The 16,972-nt window shown below is 29.9% G+C and overlaps 3 protein-coding genes across 4 annotated transcripts; all 3 read right to left on the reverse strand.

Moving 5' to 3' along the window:
• Positions 1-646: 646 nt before the first annotated feature.
• Positions 647-3,614, reverse strand: AsnRS (asparagine--tRNA ligase). 2 transcript variants are annotated; one of them, XM_018544659.1, is made up of 10 exons: positions 3,509-3,614; positions 3,226-3,287; positions 2,549-2,956; positions 2,334-2,491; positions 2,100-2,243; positions 1,846-1,994; positions 1,653-1,781; positions 1,309-1,558; positions 979-1,242; positions 647-914 (listed from the first exon to the last, which is right to left on the reverse strand). In XM_018544659.1, exons 2-10 carry the CDS (start codon positions 3,245-3,247, stop codon positions 783-785), a joined length of 1,656 nt encoding a protein of 551 aa, XP_018400161.1. In that variant the 5' UTR covers positions 3,248-3,287; positions 3,509-3,614; the 3' UTR covers positions 647-782. The 2 variants fall into 2 exon arrangements, with proteins under 2 accessions (XP_018400161.1, XP_018400162.1); XM_018544660.1 differs by having other exon boundaries at positions 3,471-3,614.
• Positions 3,615-5,270: 1,656 nt separating this feature from the next.
• Positions 5,271-12,777, reverse strand: LOC108777707 (putative uncharacterized protein DDB_G0277255). Its single transcript, XM_018544661.1, has 10 exons — positions 12,294-12,777; positions 11,857-12,161; positions 11,039-11,606; positions 10,476-10,713; positions 10,170-10,366; positions 9,632-9,742; positions 6,600-8,798; positions 6,279-6,523; positions 5,938-6,184; positions 5,271-5,327 (listed from the first exon to the last, which is right to left on the reverse strand). Exons 2-10 carry the CDS (start codon positions 11,934-11,936, stop codon positions 5,271-5,273), a joined length of 3,942 nt encoding a protein of 1,313 aa, XP_018400163.1. The 5' UTR covers positions 11,937-12,161; positions 12,294-12,777.
• An 849-nt stretch (positions 12,778-13,626) lies between these two features.
• Positions 13,627-16,819, reverse strand: LOC108777680 (uncharacterized). The gene is made up of 4 exons (XM_018544625.1): positions 16,806-16,819; positions 16,357-16,706; positions 14,702-14,964; positions 13,627-14,429 (listed from the first exon to the last, which is right to left on the reverse strand). Exons 2-4 carry the CDS (start codon positions 16,437-16,439, stop codon positions 13,837-13,839), a joined length of 939 nt encoding a protein of 312 aa, XP_018400127.1. The 5' UTR covers positions 16,440-16,706; positions 16,806-16,819; the 3' UTR covers positions 13,627-13,836.
• Positions 16,820-16,972: the final 153 nt, after the last annotated feature.

Raw genomic sequence — 16,972 nt, forward strand, 5'->3', positions numbered from 1 at the left:
TTGCTAGTATGATTCTGTTATAAAGTATACATACCTAATATTATGAGCTATAACAAAGGATTTATTTTTGTTAAATACACTTGTTGAATGACACTTTTATCGGTTTTCATATATATATATATTACAAGTTAAATCCGTTGATTTATATAATGCACTCTTATACAGATACTTATTAATTTTTGCACTTTATATTTTAAAATTACTAAATCTTTACCGTATAATTATTACGAAAATAATAAATAATTTATATATCGCCTAATGATAATTTTAAGCAACTTTCTGTCATGGAATATTATGAAACTTTCTATATAAAAACGAAGCCAGTATTTATACAATGCATATACATATGATTATATGTAATGTTTTATGTGATTTTTATTTGAACCGCTGTATACACAGTCGATGGCATTGTGTACTCGATTATACAATAAATATGCAAATTATAAGTATCAGAAACATCCTGCTTTTGACAATTATATATATATTTATTCGTTATACAAATATTGTATTATTGTTAAGGTTACAATAATACATGATATTTTGTATGAAGATGAAGAATAATGGATATAATCAGAATACATTTTGATTATACATAATCCTTTTATTTAAGTGGTTCTCCATAAGTTTTTTTCGTTATAATTGATATTATTCATAAAATATTTTTGAATATAACACATGCTACAGTTTTATTATTATATTGTAATAGGAAAAAGCAGAACGTATCTCCATTGTAATGTGCATATCGATATAATATTAATACTCTTATATATATCGATATTTTTTTACGGACGACAACGCTCCAGGAAACGCGGATATAAGCACACCTCGCGTATGTGATGCCTGTTCAACAGCCAGCACAAAAATCGTTCTAATCCCAATCCGTAACCGCCATGAGGACAAGATCCATATTTCCGCTATAAATTGATTTATTATTACGTTATTCGAAATATAGTTTAAATTTATTTTCTTCATATTTACCTGGTCTGTATACCAGTAGTATGAAGTAGGATCAATGTTTTCACGTTTGTAACCCTCCATCAACTCCTTGTAATCCCAGATACGCATTGAACCACCTACAATTTCACCTACGTTTGGTAAAAGTACATCAACAGACTCTGTTAAGCGTTTATCGTCCATGCAACGTTGCATGTAAAACGATTTAATTTCAGCGGGAAAACGACAAAGCATTATTGGCTCATTAATAGCGTCAGTCATTTTCCTTTCTGGCATTTCTGGAATGTCCTATAAAATACAATAACAGCTATATATTTTACCTAGAAAGATAATCTACGAGACTGTAATTCATACTTCTCCAAATTCATAAAAACTGCCATCTTCTTTTGTGATATTATTTTTTCTTAGATATTCAATTGCATCACTGTAATTCATTCGTTTGAAAGGCTTCTTAGGCACTTGAAAATTAGGGTTCAATTCTTTGACAAGATAACCGAGAGGCGATTTCAAAACTCGCTCAACTACGTCGCAAATTAAATCTTCTAATCGGTCAAGTAGATCATCAAATGTAATAAATGGACATTCTGCCTCGAGATGCGTATATCTAAAAATTAATTCAATATATAAAAAAAAGGTTACAAAAAAGAATAGGCGTATATTTCAATCTCTTTTATACAAAGAAACATTTGTATACAAACTCGGCAAGGTGGCGACGTGTTCTTGATTGCTCTGCCCGATACGATTGGGCAATGCAATATACATCTCCCATCGCTGGAATGCATGTTTCAAGATACAATTGAGAACTCTGAGTAAGAAAAGCTGTTTCCCTGAAAACAACATTCAGTTGACTCATGTATTGTATGGTTAATAATTCAGTTTATTTATGCATACCCAAAATAATCTAATTTGAAGAGAGTTGAACCACCTTCTACTTGAGTTTGCACTAAAGTTGGAGGAGTTACCTCGTAATAACCACGATCCTTGTAATGATCTCTGACTGCTTGCATTAATATAGATCTCATCATTAAGATTCTTGATGTCTGAAAAAAATTCGTAATATATCAAAGATGTAATTGCAGAATATTTATTTTAATTTAATAAAGATTATATTAAAAGCTCTTTATAACATTAAAATTCTACTATACATTTTCGCCTCGAATCATTATATGCCTGTTGTCCAATTGTACGTCAGGAAGAGCTTCTTCATTCAAAATTGAATCTGCACCACCAGGAGGTGATGATCCGATAAGTTCCCAATAATCAACACATAATTCGTGTCCACCAGGTGCCTAAAATTTAATAATAATGTACAAATATATCATCCAAATATATAATATATGAATAATTTATATTATTTACTAATTAAATGTCAAATGTACATTTTTCCCTTCAGGAACAGCTTTCAAGATTCCAAATAGTTGAACAGCAGCTTCCGTGGCGAGGAGCAAGGCATTGTATGTTTGACAAAGCTTATCAGTCAGTACACACTGTAGAAAATCTGTTCCATCTCGCAACGTGATGAACATAAGGGCTTTGCCTATAGTAAAAATCAATAAAGCATCATGATAGAAATAAGTTCAATTATATTGTATACCTTGCCGTCTTAGTCTATGTACCCATCCATATATCTTGACTCTTTGATCCCTGTAATCAAGAGCTTGTCTTATCTTAATTGTTTTTGCTTCTGGCAGAGTTTTGTCTTCTTCTATAACGATCGATTTAGCCTCTTCAAAATTTTTCAATCTTTTTTCTTCATCTTCCAATAATTTCTTCTCCTTCTCGTCTTTCTTATACTGCTCTCGAATCCAAATCTTTTGTATTTTCTTTAACTGAGACTTAGATGCTGGTTCATATTTTTTATCACCTTCACGAGAGTCCTGGTAGATGATTGGAAAAGGTTCCTTATTGGCATGACGCATTGCTCTTAAAATAGTTTTAAAGGGTTCAGCCTCTGAACCATCTCCTGTCTCGTCATTACCATATTTGTCGGATGTATAGATATCTTGTAAAATATTTATTGGATATTTAATTTTACCATTAATATTATTATACATAAAATATTAGCTGTATATAGCTTTATATTATCAATCAAATTCTTATCATATCTTGCTACAGTTATCACTGACTGTATTCTATTGCAAGTATAATATTCAGGAGATATCATTTTATCCTTATTATTCATAGAATGTTAAATAAAAATAAAATGATACTTTATGTTAAATATACAAAGGAATGCAGCCACTATTATTACAGCAGTCTGATGCGACTTACCTGGTAACATTTTCTCTGACATATTGATAGTTATTTGATAGAGGTATATCACTGGAGACAGCCTTCAAAAAATATATTATTGAATTATAATTTTATAGTATTATATTTTATGCTATCAGTAACCATATGTAATATATAAAAAGTAGACTTAATTATAAAATATCGTAATTAACTGCAATATGTGATTATACATTAAGTATGCACAATAAGTCTATAAATTATAATATTTTAAATTTATCATATACCTTACAAAATAAAAACTTGTTCTCTTGACGATAAATACCTTATTCGATACAAATGCAACACAAAATGCAACGTATTACAAACTTTCCGAAATAACGTTCTGCAAATAGCAAGCCGGGAAAACCTCTTCAATCTTCTTAGTTGAATGGTTCCTGTCTCCCTCTAAAGTATACGGAGGCAATACGGCCGGATCACGCAAGATCACGTCTAAGATGGATTTCTTCTTTGTCTTAAGTAGGTACACGTGGTACAGTAGCAGGTGATGCAATGCCCGCGAAAATGGCGTTGCTCGAACGGACACCGGGCGCCTACTTCTTCTTCTTCTTGGTTACTGGCCAAGCAGTCACTCCGGACTGGAACTAGGCTATTGAGGTCTGCAGTACTAGTTCTTACGTCTACAACCGTACGGCGTCGTCACATCGCAATAATAGGTAGTGATGCCGATTTAAAAAAAAAACATCAAATTTAAGAATCGATCAATTCCTTTAGGTTTGATTCTTAATCGTGTATAAAAAAAAGGGATCGATTCTTTTTCCTAGCAACCATCCCCGTGTATCGTCTTTAACATTGAATGAACAACAAGGATAAGATGATGGGAAACCTGGGTTAAATAGTCCTAAGGGTAATTTCTTAGCGAGAGAGGGGGGAGGGGGAAGGAGTGAAAAGCGAGAGGGAGAGAAGAAAAGGGAGGGGAAATCATTTTTTTTAGGTTTAAATTTTCAATCGTTTTTTTGGAATTTATAAATGAGGTTTAAATGAAATGATTAACAAAAGTATGTACTACAAGGATTCTTAATTTTATATTGTATGTACTCTTTGGTTGCAAACTCATCATCGCCAGTTGCAATGTTTCGCAACAGTCAATCAGAAGCGTCAATAATAATTACTCTCATGCTTTTGATTGACTGTTGTTAATGTGGATTGAATCACAGTCAACGCAGTCAATGTTTTTTAAGCGTATTATTTAGAACTTAAATAGAATCTTAAAATCTTTTCATAAATATTGTTACCCTTTTTATACTTGCGGTGATCACATTTAAATTGCTTTACATTTAAATTATTAAACAAACCTTACTTACAAAAGTTTACATTAATATTATTATTAATGTAAACTTTCGCGGTGATCGTATTACGTATATTATTGTAAGTAAGGTTTGTTTAATAATTTAAATGTAAAGCAATTTAAAGACTGAATATTGAAATAAAGTTTATTTGTGAACCTCTACAGTTCTCAATATTCAGTCTTTAAAGAGTTGAGAAAAATCAGCATTTGAAACTCGATTGCTGGAAAACCTACTCCTTTTTTCGGAAATAATGTTCCCCGCGGTGCTGTATAATCTTTCATATGAGACCGAAGTTCCTAAAACTAACAGGAATTTTCTTGTAATTTCATACACATTTGGGGTATACAACTTTAATTTTTCCCACTCTTCTAGAGAGTCATATTTGAAAACTCTTCAGAAGAGTTTAAAAAAAGAAATATTATAAATTTTAATAGGATTTTAAATAAGATTTAATAAATTCCATGTACATTTAAATTTTTATAATATATATAAATTATATTTTTTAGTTCATATTACATTAATAAAAATATTATAATATAATATATGCGATATTAAATAAATTGATTATGTTACACACAAAAAATAAATTGATTATGTTACACACACAAAATTACGCATTACACCATATAAAATATAAATGATTTTCTATCTCAAATATACTTTATATTAATATTTATTAATTACAAATGTTTTAAATACAAATTTGTGAATTATAAGGAAATTATAGATATCAATAAACTATGCTTTTCTGCGAATCCTCTTGGCTCTTTGTTCTGGTGCATAAAATGTAATACACTAAAACAAAATTTATATTTATATATTTTTCGATATATAGTTATATATATATATAATTGAGAATAAACTGTAAAAAAAATTGTAGGTCATGACAAAATCATGATTTCATATTATTTTATCAAGTAAAAAATACAAAAAATTGAAAAAAAATTTTTTTTTAATTAAAAAAAATAGAAAAATTTCCCCATGGTTTCTCTCAAACCAATCTTAAAAATTATCGAATTAATCAAAGTTTTTATGACAATTTTTTGAAGAAAATTAAATGTGTCATACTTTTAAAAATTGACGATTTTTTACTTTAAACTAAAAAGAAAACAAAAAAGTTTTTTGAAACTTTTTTGATATTTTTTTTTAAATAGAGAAAAAAAAACAATTAGAAAAAATCGTTTCATTTAGATTATTTTTCGCAAAATTATAGGGATTTGAAAATTAGAACTGCAATTTTTGAAAAAAATTCATATCTGATGACTACATTGATAAAAAATTTTGAAAAAATCATGGTAGCTTCTTTCGATAGATACTATAACATTTCAGCCAAATCAAAAGTTCACTGCTGGCACACTTGAAATGGAATGCCCCATATATATAAGTTAAAACGAAGAAAACATACCTGTTGATCTAGAAAACTCATGAGATTAGGCAACTTGCATTTAAATCCATGTGTTTGCAACATACAACGCAAATGATTAATATTCACTGGTTCATATTGTAATATTTTATTATGTAAATCTTTATCAATACTGATTAATTTCATAAAAGCTTCTGTGATATTTGATGAATTCTCCAGTGCTGACTCAGTTTCATAAAATTCCATTTCTTTGTTGAGTATTTCTTTTGTAGAACTTACACTATCATTACTGTAACAGATATATTACTTTTTTATTATACTATATCTATATAAAATGTAATATTATGTTAAAAAGATTAATTAATATTTACATTTAGATTTACCTATCTTGAGAACAAGGAAATTCGTTTTCACTGTCTTCTGAATCGCTTGACTTTTCCAAACTATTATCATCCACGTTTCGTTTCTTTAATGGAGGTTCCTGGTCTTCATCGCTCGAAATTTCAGTAATCTGCTGTTCTACCGTTCTCTTAGGAACTAAAGGATGAAGTTCGTTATAAATATGCGTTAATAATTTTACAGCTCTGCTACGTTTTTGAATCTTTAATCCGTATTTCTTCATTTCTTTCTAAAAATTAACAATTCGCTCATGAGAAAAGAAAATATTTTTAATTATAAAGACTTCTCATTTTCAATTAACTTACGTGTAATTCAGGAGTGCCCATATCGTTGTAAACAGGCGGAGGTGTAACATCTTTATCAATTATTTTAGGCATTTCTGCGTTTCCAATGTTCTGAATGTAATTACACTGTAATTGTGCAGATATATCCGTAGATATTATACCTTGATTACGTAATCTATTTGTGTCAATTTGTCCTTCGGAAAAAGATTTTCTTTTAAATTTCTTAACACTTGTAGAATTTTGAGTCAAAGATGTAACATTAGTACCCGAGTTTCCATAATCATTTGCTCCTATATCTTTTCCTTTAATACTTTCATGATTATTTTTATTATTGCTTCTGCGCGCGCGTACACTACTATTATTAAATTCTCTCGTACTTGATATGTTAAATGAGCGACTCTTCTCCAAAACATGTTGTTTTTCATATTTATCGATATCAACATTTGCAAGATATATATCGTCTTCAAAATCAAGAGAAAAATTGGCTGGCTTTCTTAATTCACAATCTAATCCTGATACACTTTCGGTACAGAGTTTACCTTGAAGCAAACTTTTGATATTTGAAACTGGACTGCAGCCTTCATTATTTAAAAAATCTAGACTAGAGGATACCATCATTAGACTTGGATTAGACTCCTTTTCCTGAGCATCGTTTAATTCATTTAATTTATATTTTTGTGTCGTAGATATTGTCTCTGTAGTATTTAATTTATCTTGATTTGGTTTTACGCTATTAATATCTTTTCCTTCTTGCGAATATGTCGTTACTGCTTTTGAAAATTTGTTAATTTCGAAGGATTGACTGTTATTTTCATTTGTTATATCCTGATTGTTACTTTCTATTTCTTTTCTAGATTGTTGCAGAGCATGAGACATAATATTTCCATGATTGGAGTCATTGTTCTCTAAGACAGTGTGGCTAGTACTGGAAGATATACTTTCAACATCTGTATCTAATGAAACAATTACATCCGTATCTTTTTGTGTCAAAACAGACTGGGTAAAAATTTCATCTTTTTCAGCCTCACTGGTATTACTGTCTTCATTGAACAAATCGGATACTATACTTTCATTAGACAGATTACTATCTGATTTATTTCTATTGACTGCTTTTCTATATTTTGCTATGCTATTATCCTTGTGATCTTTCATATATTTAGAATACATAGAAATTTCTTCCTCATTTGTTTCTAAATCAAAGATGGTTTCACTGAGTGATCGATTCGTTGTTTCAGTATGTTGTGAACATATCGCTGATACATTTGTTACTTGTTCTGCAATGATTTTCTCATTTGACAAAGTAACGTTTTGTATACAATTCGATATATTATGGAAAGATTCTGTTATCTTTTTGGATAATAGAGAATTTATATGCAAATTATTAATTTGTTTAACATCTTGTACATCTTCATTAGAAAGATAGGAATAAAATTCTGGATTTTTGGCAGCATACGATTGCATACATTGCTCTATTGTAGACAATCTACCGGGTTTTTTCTCTGTATTACCTGATTGTTCAATATAATTATTGTGAGATTGAAGATCGGAGTTATCGTGTTTGTCTATACGAAATGGATTCTTATGCTTTATAGGAGATATTTGTACAGAACATTCCATCTCTGTAGCATTTAACAAGGCATCCAATTCTGCGTTTTCCTTCTGGACTTCTTCAATAAATAATGTAAGATTACTTTTTTGTTTTATTACCTTCGAAAGGTGATCTTGGCTACATCTTGATTTACTATTTTGAGAAGTATCAATTAAACAATTTTTATGCATATTATCAATAGGAAATTTCAAAGAATTTGATTCGAGATCTGGATCAATTTCTATTACACTTTGTTCCAAATTTTTTGAACAGATAGTTGTACTTTTATCTAACTCCAAATGTTCTGCGTTCTGAGGTTTTGATAAGTGTTGACTACAGATATCAACATCTGCATCTTGTTTGAGCAAATTTAGTAATATATGAATATTAGAATCTTCCAAGTCTTTAGGATGTACTGTAGATTTATCATTGTGCTTCATTACAAACGTCTCATCAAACATATCAGGAGATGTACTGTCTCGTTTTGCAGGTATGTTGCTTCTGGAATTAATTTCTTCTGATAATTTCATTAAAGTATTTTTTTCGTCTTGCAAAACGCATAACTTCTTTGCGGATGCGTAATTATTTTCAAGGTGTAAATCATCATTAACATCCCCTTGTAATAGCGTTTTCTGAGAGCAAGGAATATTTTTCACATCATGCGTATAATTTGGTGATTTATTGAAAGATTTATCTAATTTCGAAATATTGGAAATTGTTTCTGTATTTAGATGTACATTTTCTATACTGTTTTCATGAGTATTACAGTCATGTTTAACTTCTGCTACAGATTCAGATTTCTTTTGACGCAAATAAACAAATAAATCATTTATTTTGTATTTTCTTCCTAAAGCTCTAATATCAGATAAAGTTATCTGAGAATCAAGTATTTTGGAATACTTATCGATTACACCACAATAAACAAATTCTAAAAAGGCTATGGCGACATCATAGTCTGTATCAAGCCAACAAATTTTTTCTTTTGCAGTAGTGAATTCTGTATCATTAGAAATTACATCCAATAAAATATCTGGACAACGTGTGTAAAAAACCAATTTATGTGTCCATATGTGTCTGCTATTTCTGACAAACACAATAATGTCACTTGCAGAACTATCATTTAGTATATTTCTCCAACTTGTAGCTAAATTATTAAGGAATTGCTTTTCTTCGCAACACATATTAACAGTATTTGAAGAGATCGTTAAAGCTTTGTTATCATCCATTGTTTTTATAATGTCCTGTTCTTCCTTTACTTCTTGCATTTGTTCATTATTTAAAGATCTTTCATTGCTGAAGTTTAATTCCATTAGCTTTGTAACATTCTGCTCTTCTGTGCCCTAAAAAGCACAATATAAAAGCGCTATTATTGTATACTTCAAATATATTATTACATATATATTCTTAAATATAACTTATTTATTTATAATAAATATAGTTTATGTGCCAACAAATAATAATTTACATTTGATTTCTGCTCTTTCTTTTCTAAGGGAGTTATTTGAGGCAATAGTTGTTTTACATAAAATACATCTTTAGTTAGAATTAGTTTTGTCCTTTCCCACAATGTATTCTCCTTGAAAATAATAATATATGTTATTATAATATTTAAAAATTTGTTGATATTTAAATTGAAAAGTAATTTTTATTATATAAAAAAATAGGTAAATATTAAGAAAAGGGGAGTCACCTCTCTAATGACCTTGACATATGTTGTCAAGGTCGTGACCCTGAGTGACCTCCATCAGGTTTTAAGTGGCAGTCGCTATCCGTTAAAAAGTTATGAACAAAAAAGTTTGAAAAATTATGTCTTTTTGATATGTATGATAAAATAGAAATTTCCTGCTTTAAAGTATATATTATAACTTTTTAATGGACAGCGACTGCCATTTAAAACCTGGTGGAGGTCACTCAAGATCACGACTTTCACAACATATGTCAAAGTCAAGGTCATCGGAAGTAGCTCCTCTTTTCTTAATATTTATCAAAAAAAAACATATTACAATTTCACGTAATTGTTGAAGTAATTGACTCTTTATATCAATTCTCTCCTTAGTGTCATTAAACTCTTCTACTTTTTCCTGGGATCTTTGAGTAAAATCTTTGTAACCCATAAGTATTTCAGCTATTCTCTCTGTTAAAATACGTTCTCTTTCTACAGCTGTGCGTCTTTGCAAAATAGTTGGTTCAATAGGCTTTCCTTTTTAGATAAAAGAAAGAAAAACAAGCCATCATAAAGTAAAATATACATTTCTTATTAGCTACAAGTTTATCAATTGCACTTTGTAAGTAATGTAACATATAATTACTTTTCCTAGTTTTATTACTGTTGATCAAATTGTTTGTTGGTAACACATTTTTACTGCTACTAAACCCAAAATCTTGCAATGTTGCTTTCTGAGAACAATCTGCATTATTATCTGACACTAATGAATTAGAGGATATTGCTACAATCTGAACTTCATCCCATTCGTCTATTTCTTCTTTTTCATACAGAGATTTGGAAAGAGCTAAAGCAAGCTGAAGATCAGGGTCATCATGCGATGCCTGAAAAAATTTTTTTAAACGGTTAGTTTAAAGATATTTGTGTCTTGTTAACAATTTATAATTAAATTCTAAGAAGACTATCTCAATTAATAATACAAAATAAATTGAGCTCTTGAGATTTAAAAACAATAATAATAAATGTGAAATTAATTAGTGGACAATTGAGAGCTGAGGATAAATGCAGTTATTTTCAGCTTTCAATTATGCTCACTAATTAATTTCACATTTATTATCGTTTTTATATCTCAATTAAATTCCAATAAAGTTCCAATAATTTGGCAATTTAAAAATCATCTTGTAGATACCTAAACAATTGAATACCTACTATTTTACGAGGAACAGATTTCTTCTTGTCTTGTAATATAGGAGCAGAGAGTAGCCCTAACGACTTTCTTTCTGCGGCTTGCCGTTCTTGTAATTCCACAGCATCTATTAATTTTTTTGTAGACACGTTATTTTTTGTAGCACAACTCTTCATATGCACAGCTTGTGAATTTTCATCTTTAAAATTTTTTAAACACAATGGACATACAAAAGCAGTTTTTACAGCAGTTGAATTTTGTGGTGATTCAGTTTCTTTCTTTTCAGATTTAAAAAAAGACGATTCGATTAATGGTTGTTGTACATCACGATGAATCTTTTTATTCTGTAATAGTTTTCCACTTTTAGATTTCTTTTCATTGATAATTTTAGGTTTAGAATGGAGTACTTTCTTCGTAGCTTTATCCGGATATCTATTGCTGTTAATAACTTTTGATTGCGTGGAATGTATTTTCTTTGGCGATTTAAAATCTAATATACTGTCATCAAATGGAATTTGGGATGTAAAAGCAGGGTCATCCGTGTTGGATTCATTATTGAAATTATTAGAAGGATGACTCTTGTTATCCATACTATACAAAAGAACATTTTTATGTTAGTTTAGATATCTCATTCAAATAGATTTTATTAATACAAAGTATAAATATCTTTGCAAAATTTAAATTCATTTGATTTAGGAGAAAAGAATATAATAAATACATGTGATACATTTTAAAATTAGAATATATTTTTGTCATTATGTTATTAGAAAGATACATGTTATGTTAAATGAGACTACAAAAAGTTTAGTTTAATATATTTGACATATTTTATAATATATACCTTTCCTTATCACTTTTCCTTAATCTCAATCTTTCTTTTAAACTACTAGGCTTACAAAATTCATTCTTTTCAACGTCCATTATTGTGTTATATAAACTCTGGATGCTCTGTTGTTTAAATTTTATTTAGCTTCAGCTTGTGTATTCTCTGATTCAGTTTCTGGATTTAATTTAGTTCGCTGTATCGCAGTCAGCCTTTGAATAGTATCACGAAAAATTGGAATTGTGATGAAATCTTGTAAGTTAACCTCCTCTTCTTCTAAGATTTCTCTGATTTTATCTTCATCATTTAACAATGGAACAATACTATGAAATAAAGTTTAAAATTAAATTTAAGCATTGTAAATATTACACTGAAATCGATTAGAATTAAATGTGAGACTAAATAACGTAAATTGTAGATAGATATTTATTTGTAAAATTTACGCGAACACCTACTTTTTTCTCCAGGCAACGTACATTGCTCCAGCGTAACAAAGGGTTATGGCGAGTGACGCAAGGCGAATATATTTCTGTAGCGGCGTGTTCCTAAGTTGACGTGGTTTTCTGTGTGTTTCGTCCGCGGGATCGTGAAGCATTTCACAGAGAGAAGGAGATATTAAAATATTATCAACGTAATTACGAACGGTAATTACACAATACGACTACAGCGGGCATCTGGTACTAACCTAACTTAATCTACCCTACGGCGTGTTCAGATTCCCACCCGAGTGCTCCCTGGGTGTCATGTCATCCTTGTTTAACATTTGGCAAACAATAAGGATAGAAGGATACCTGAGTGGCACTCGGGTGGGAATCTGAAGCTCTAGGTGACCTATCCTTGGTGACTTTGGTCCCGTTTGAACGAACTTTCGAGTTTTCGGTCCGCATTCAGCAGCGGGATTTTCTCTAAACGTTTTTTCGCGTTGAGAGCCGCGCTTTCTTTCAGGATTGTCCTGCCATTGGCTATCGCTAGTTAACGATAGCGACAATCATCGATAAAACGTTTATGCCCATTTCCACCAATGCAGATTAACTTTAATCTCGGTTTAACTTACTATTAATCTTTTTCTAATTTTTAGAATTAGAAAAAGATGAAGAGCAAATTGAACTAATTTGAATATCTAAATATTGTCCAATAATATAGTTTAATCACATTCAGTCCATGCACAAGTATTTATTGAAATAATGAAAATGTGTCTAAAATGTTTTCATATTTTTATTGGCATAAATTTAGTTTAATAGGCTGTATATATTTGTATATAACTCATCTGTGCTTGATAAAAATCTTTAACCAACAGTGTTCTTCGTGCAAATTTGTAGTAGTGGAATTTATAATAATTGTACGATATAACATAGATTTTATAATATTCCTAGTTTCAAGGTCATTGTATCACATTTTACAATACAGAGCATTGAACTTCATTTAAATGCATCTCTTGACTTTGCAAGATTTAATACATTGATGCATTTTAGTTACGCCACAATTTATATATAACGCACGGAGAATAGATAATTACAATGTGTCATATTCGTGAATCGATGAGACAATTAATTAACAGACCGTATTGCATTTTTCAATCCTCAAAGCAGTTTTAAGAGTATAAGCATAGATAACACAAGTACGCGAATGTAATACTTATTAATATGAATATAGAGAAAATTATTCGTTTTTACATATTTTTTCTCTTTCATGTTTAATAATGGAAGGAAATAAAGAAGATATAACACCTTTTAAATACAATTATAACACAATTCTGTAGTGTTTTAAGTCAAATAGTGCTCTCTGTCATTTTCGAATGATTACAAACTCATAGAAATCAATTTAAAATATATAATAATATATCAATCTCATATGAAATGTTGTCAAGTTAGTATTATAAGCTAAATTTACAGCTATGTGCATTAATAATTTGGAATTAAACTAAATTCATCTAAATATGCTTTGGTAGAAGCACGATTAAAAACTATATATAGCTAGAATTAAACAAAATGTAAAACTTCACATGGAAGTCGGAGACCAAAAATTCATCTCTCTTAGTTCAGATGGTTTAGCTTCGAGCACATTTACGTAAACAGATGACTTATCTGTCGATTTTTCTTCTTTCCCTATATATGTAAGATTTTGAGACGATATCGATTTTTTGCGATTAAGTGGCTTGCGTGGCTCCATGTCTGGAAAGAGCTCGTCCTCCTCGTCTATCTTTGCTGTAATGACTTCTCTGGATTGGCCCAATATGCTTGCCAAGATCCAATTACCCTGATATTTTTCTTTATCTGGTACAAATGCACCAGTGAAGTATCGATTATGCATCTTTCTGCGTGCTTTCGGCGAACTATCTGGAGATCCTGTTGGTGACGTTAGTGGTGTCGCTGGTAACGATTTGCTGACACTTTTCACAGAATTCTCCATCTGCTGAGAACGCGAATCCGATGTGAATACTTTGGTAAATTTACCAGACATCATTTGACTAGCTACATGAACAATTGATTTGCCACAAAGAGCCGGTTCACCATGAAAACCGTCATCCGTCCCCTGCGATTTAGGTTTTATATTTCCACTCGCTGAAGCTTTATGTACTCTAATATCACCAGCTAAAATAATATAATATATATATATATATAATAATATATGTAATAATATAATATATAATAATATATCTTTATATTGAATATAAAATATATATCATGATAATAGTTGCAACAAAATTTGCAATTATTAGAAGTTTTTTCGCGCTGATTGGATTATATTTTTTCTAAACCTTCCAATAGTTGTAAAATAAACGTTCTGCTGAATCCAGCAAATATGCTGATTAGTGTTTCATATATTTCAAAAAAACAAAATTATTAACAGATTATTGGTATACCTGTATTATTTACAACCGGTATAAACGGTTGACATGGCAACGGATGTTTGCTAAAATCAATCTGTTTGACTTCTTTCAAATCAGGAATGGATTTTTCATTTGTTATCTGATTCGTAGAGCTCGCGATATTTTCGTTTAAAACCTCAGTTACAATGTGCTTTAATCCGTGTTGTGGTTGAGTATTTTGCGATCTTGGATATCTTATGTAAAAGAAACTATCGTCGTAAGATGGTGGACTGAATGCGGCTTCGTCAAAGTCAAATCTAAAAAAAGTATATTACGTCTTTAGCATACGATGCAATTTTGTATGCTAGGATACATGGAATCTAGTAAATTACTAAAACCAATACATAGGATTGTTAAAATTTCAATCCGAATGCCACTCAAGATAACGATCATGTAACTTTTTCCCTAAAGTAAAAACATGAAAAGTAAAGTTTTTTGTATATGTATATATATATATATATACATAAAAATTTTCACTTTTTACGTTTCCGTTCTAAAAAAAAGTTACATGATCGCTACCTAGGCTCTATTCTTTATTTCTACATTGTCTAAATTAGCATACACAGTGTAAGAATAAAAAACAGATCTAAAGTCTCACTGCAAATGCTTTGAAGTATTTGACTGATGAAAAGAAAAAAATTTTACAAATATTGATCAATTAAAAAATGTTTCAAAGCATTTGTGGTATTGCATTAACTACTCTCAGATATTATTTTATTTTTGTTAGGATGAGATTTTATTTGTGTTTTTAGTTGCGGTCAAAATCTTACTACAAATGCTTTGAAGCATTTGGTTAACCGATTATAAAAAGAATGTTATAAACTGACCAATCAAAAATTGTTTAGAGCTTTTGTAACACTGTTGACCATACTCTTTATGTCTCACAACAAATGCCTGCAAAACAGAAAGGTTCTCGAATCTCTCTATCTTATAATTGATCAACAGGCTAAAAAAAATTGTTAAAAAACTCATAAATGATGTACCTTTGAGCTAATATTCTATTTGTCATACAATAAATTTTTCAAGAATGCTTATTGGCTGCAGAACGGAGAAGTTCTTAAGTTTCTAGAAATTGTTTTGTCTTGTGGCCAATTAAAAATACTTAAAATTTGTTGTACAAGAAATAAAATATTAGCCTTGTTCATTAACTGCTAAACAAAGATAAAATGATACCTGGAAAATGCTCAGATAAGAATCTGAATAAACCTTAAAACACAAATTTTGAATAATTGATCGGATCACATGTGATGTAACAAAATCATATTAAGTGCCATAACCTTTACACTAACAAAAAACAATAAATATTACAATTGACATATTAATTAATGCTTATTAACATAAGCACTTCAGATAATTATCAATTAAATGAATTTAATCTCATTCATACATCTTGTATAAAACAATAATACCTATATGGTTTTATAAGAAACACTATCCAATAGAAATATATACAAATATTGCTTAACTATAAATAACACTTAAGCCAATTTGGCAAAGTATCAAATGCATGCATATAATGTAATACAACAATTTCAAACATCCTGATGTCACAGCTAATAATTATACTAATCGTTTGGATATGTAATCGTTATAAAAATATCTTCATAAAAACATGTTCAATGATAAAATTTAATAAAGACAGAACCTACCTGTTATCCATTTTTCCTTTCATCCATTGCGGCAATGAAATTCCACTACCAAGAGATCTGTCCTGCTGCCTCGAAGTACCCATTTTTGTGCAATTTTGTAAATCAAATAACAAGCCTGAATTCTTTATGTTAATTAATAATTACGCGTGCTCTTAGCGCAGACACTACCGTGTCTCCTGATACACGAATGCATAAAATGACATGCCAAAAGATGATGCTTTGTTATCCATATTATCTCTCGCAAGATCGATATACGTATACGTGCTATTGTCTGTACAGTTGTATAATACAAAAAATTAGTAGTAGCAATCCAGATTTTAGAATTTCGACCAAGTTACCGTTCGATTAATCTGCAAGTTCGCAATTGTTTAGGATATACAGGAGAAATAAAAAAAATCCTATTATTAATATACAATGAAAACAGATATACGAGATGAATTAATACTCACTTTTTCGTTAATGCGTATAGATAAAATATTAATGATAATTGTCATAATTATAATCTGCCACTTTTACGGAAATAGCGATGAATAAACGCAATATTGATAATAATAAGATTATACCATGATGACAATCGGTAATGGCTGACAAAATAGCACAAATAGCTGCTGATGGC

This window comes from Cyphomyrmex costatus, unplaced genomic scaffold (genome assembly GCF_001594065.2).
Source record: "Cyphomyrmex costatus isolate MS0001 unplaced genomic scaffold, Ccosl1.0 scaffold455, whole genome shotgun sequence".
Lineage (NCBI taxonomy): Eukaryota > Metazoa > Arthropoda > Insecta > Hymenoptera > Formicidae > Cyphomyrmex > Cyphomyrmex costatus.

What these genes read in the sequence shown, in the direction of transcription:
- LOC108777707 (XM_018544661.1), bottom strand. Translation starts at nt 11,936, where the DNA reads ATGGACGTTGAAAAGAATGAATTTTGTAAGCCTAGTAGTTTAAAAGAA. An exon ending in TTCAACAATTACGTGAAATT is followed by an intron (nt 9,743 to 10,169) that starts GTAATATGTTTT and finishes ATTATTTTCAAG; the next exon opens with GAGAATACATTGTGGGAAAG. An exon ending in TGGGCACTCCTGAATTACAC is followed by an intron (nt 6,524 to 6,599) that starts GTAAGTTAATTG and finishes GTTAATTTTTAG; the next exon opens with AAAGAAATGAAGAAATACGG.
- AsnRS (XM_018544659.1), bottom strand. Translation starts at nt 3,247, where the DNA reads ATGTCAGAGAAAATGTTACCAG. An exon ending in ACATAGACTAAGACGGCAAG is followed by an intron (nt 2,492 to 2,548) that starts GTATACAATATA and finishes TTTTTACTATAG; the next exon opens with GCAAAGCCCTTATGTTCATC. An exon ending in TTCAAATTAGATTATTTTGG is followed by an intron (nt 1,782 to 1,845) that starts GTATGCATAAAT and finishes TGTTGTTTTCAG; the next exon opens with GGAAACAGCTTTTCTTACTC.
- LOC108777680 (XM_018544625.1), bottom strand. Translation starts at nt 16,439, where the DNA reads ATGGGTACTTCGAGGCAGCAGGACAGATCTCTTGGTAGTGGAATTTCA. An exon ending in AAAGGAAAAATGGATAACAG is followed by an intron (nt 14,965 to 16,356) that starts GTAGGTTCTGTC and finishes TACTTTTTTTAG; the next exon opens with ATTTGACTTTGACGAAGCCG. An exon ending in ACCGGTTGTAAATAATACAG is followed by an intron (nt 14,430 to 14,701) that starts GTATACCAATAA and finishes ATATTATTTTAG; the next exon opens with CTGGTGATATTAGAGTACAT.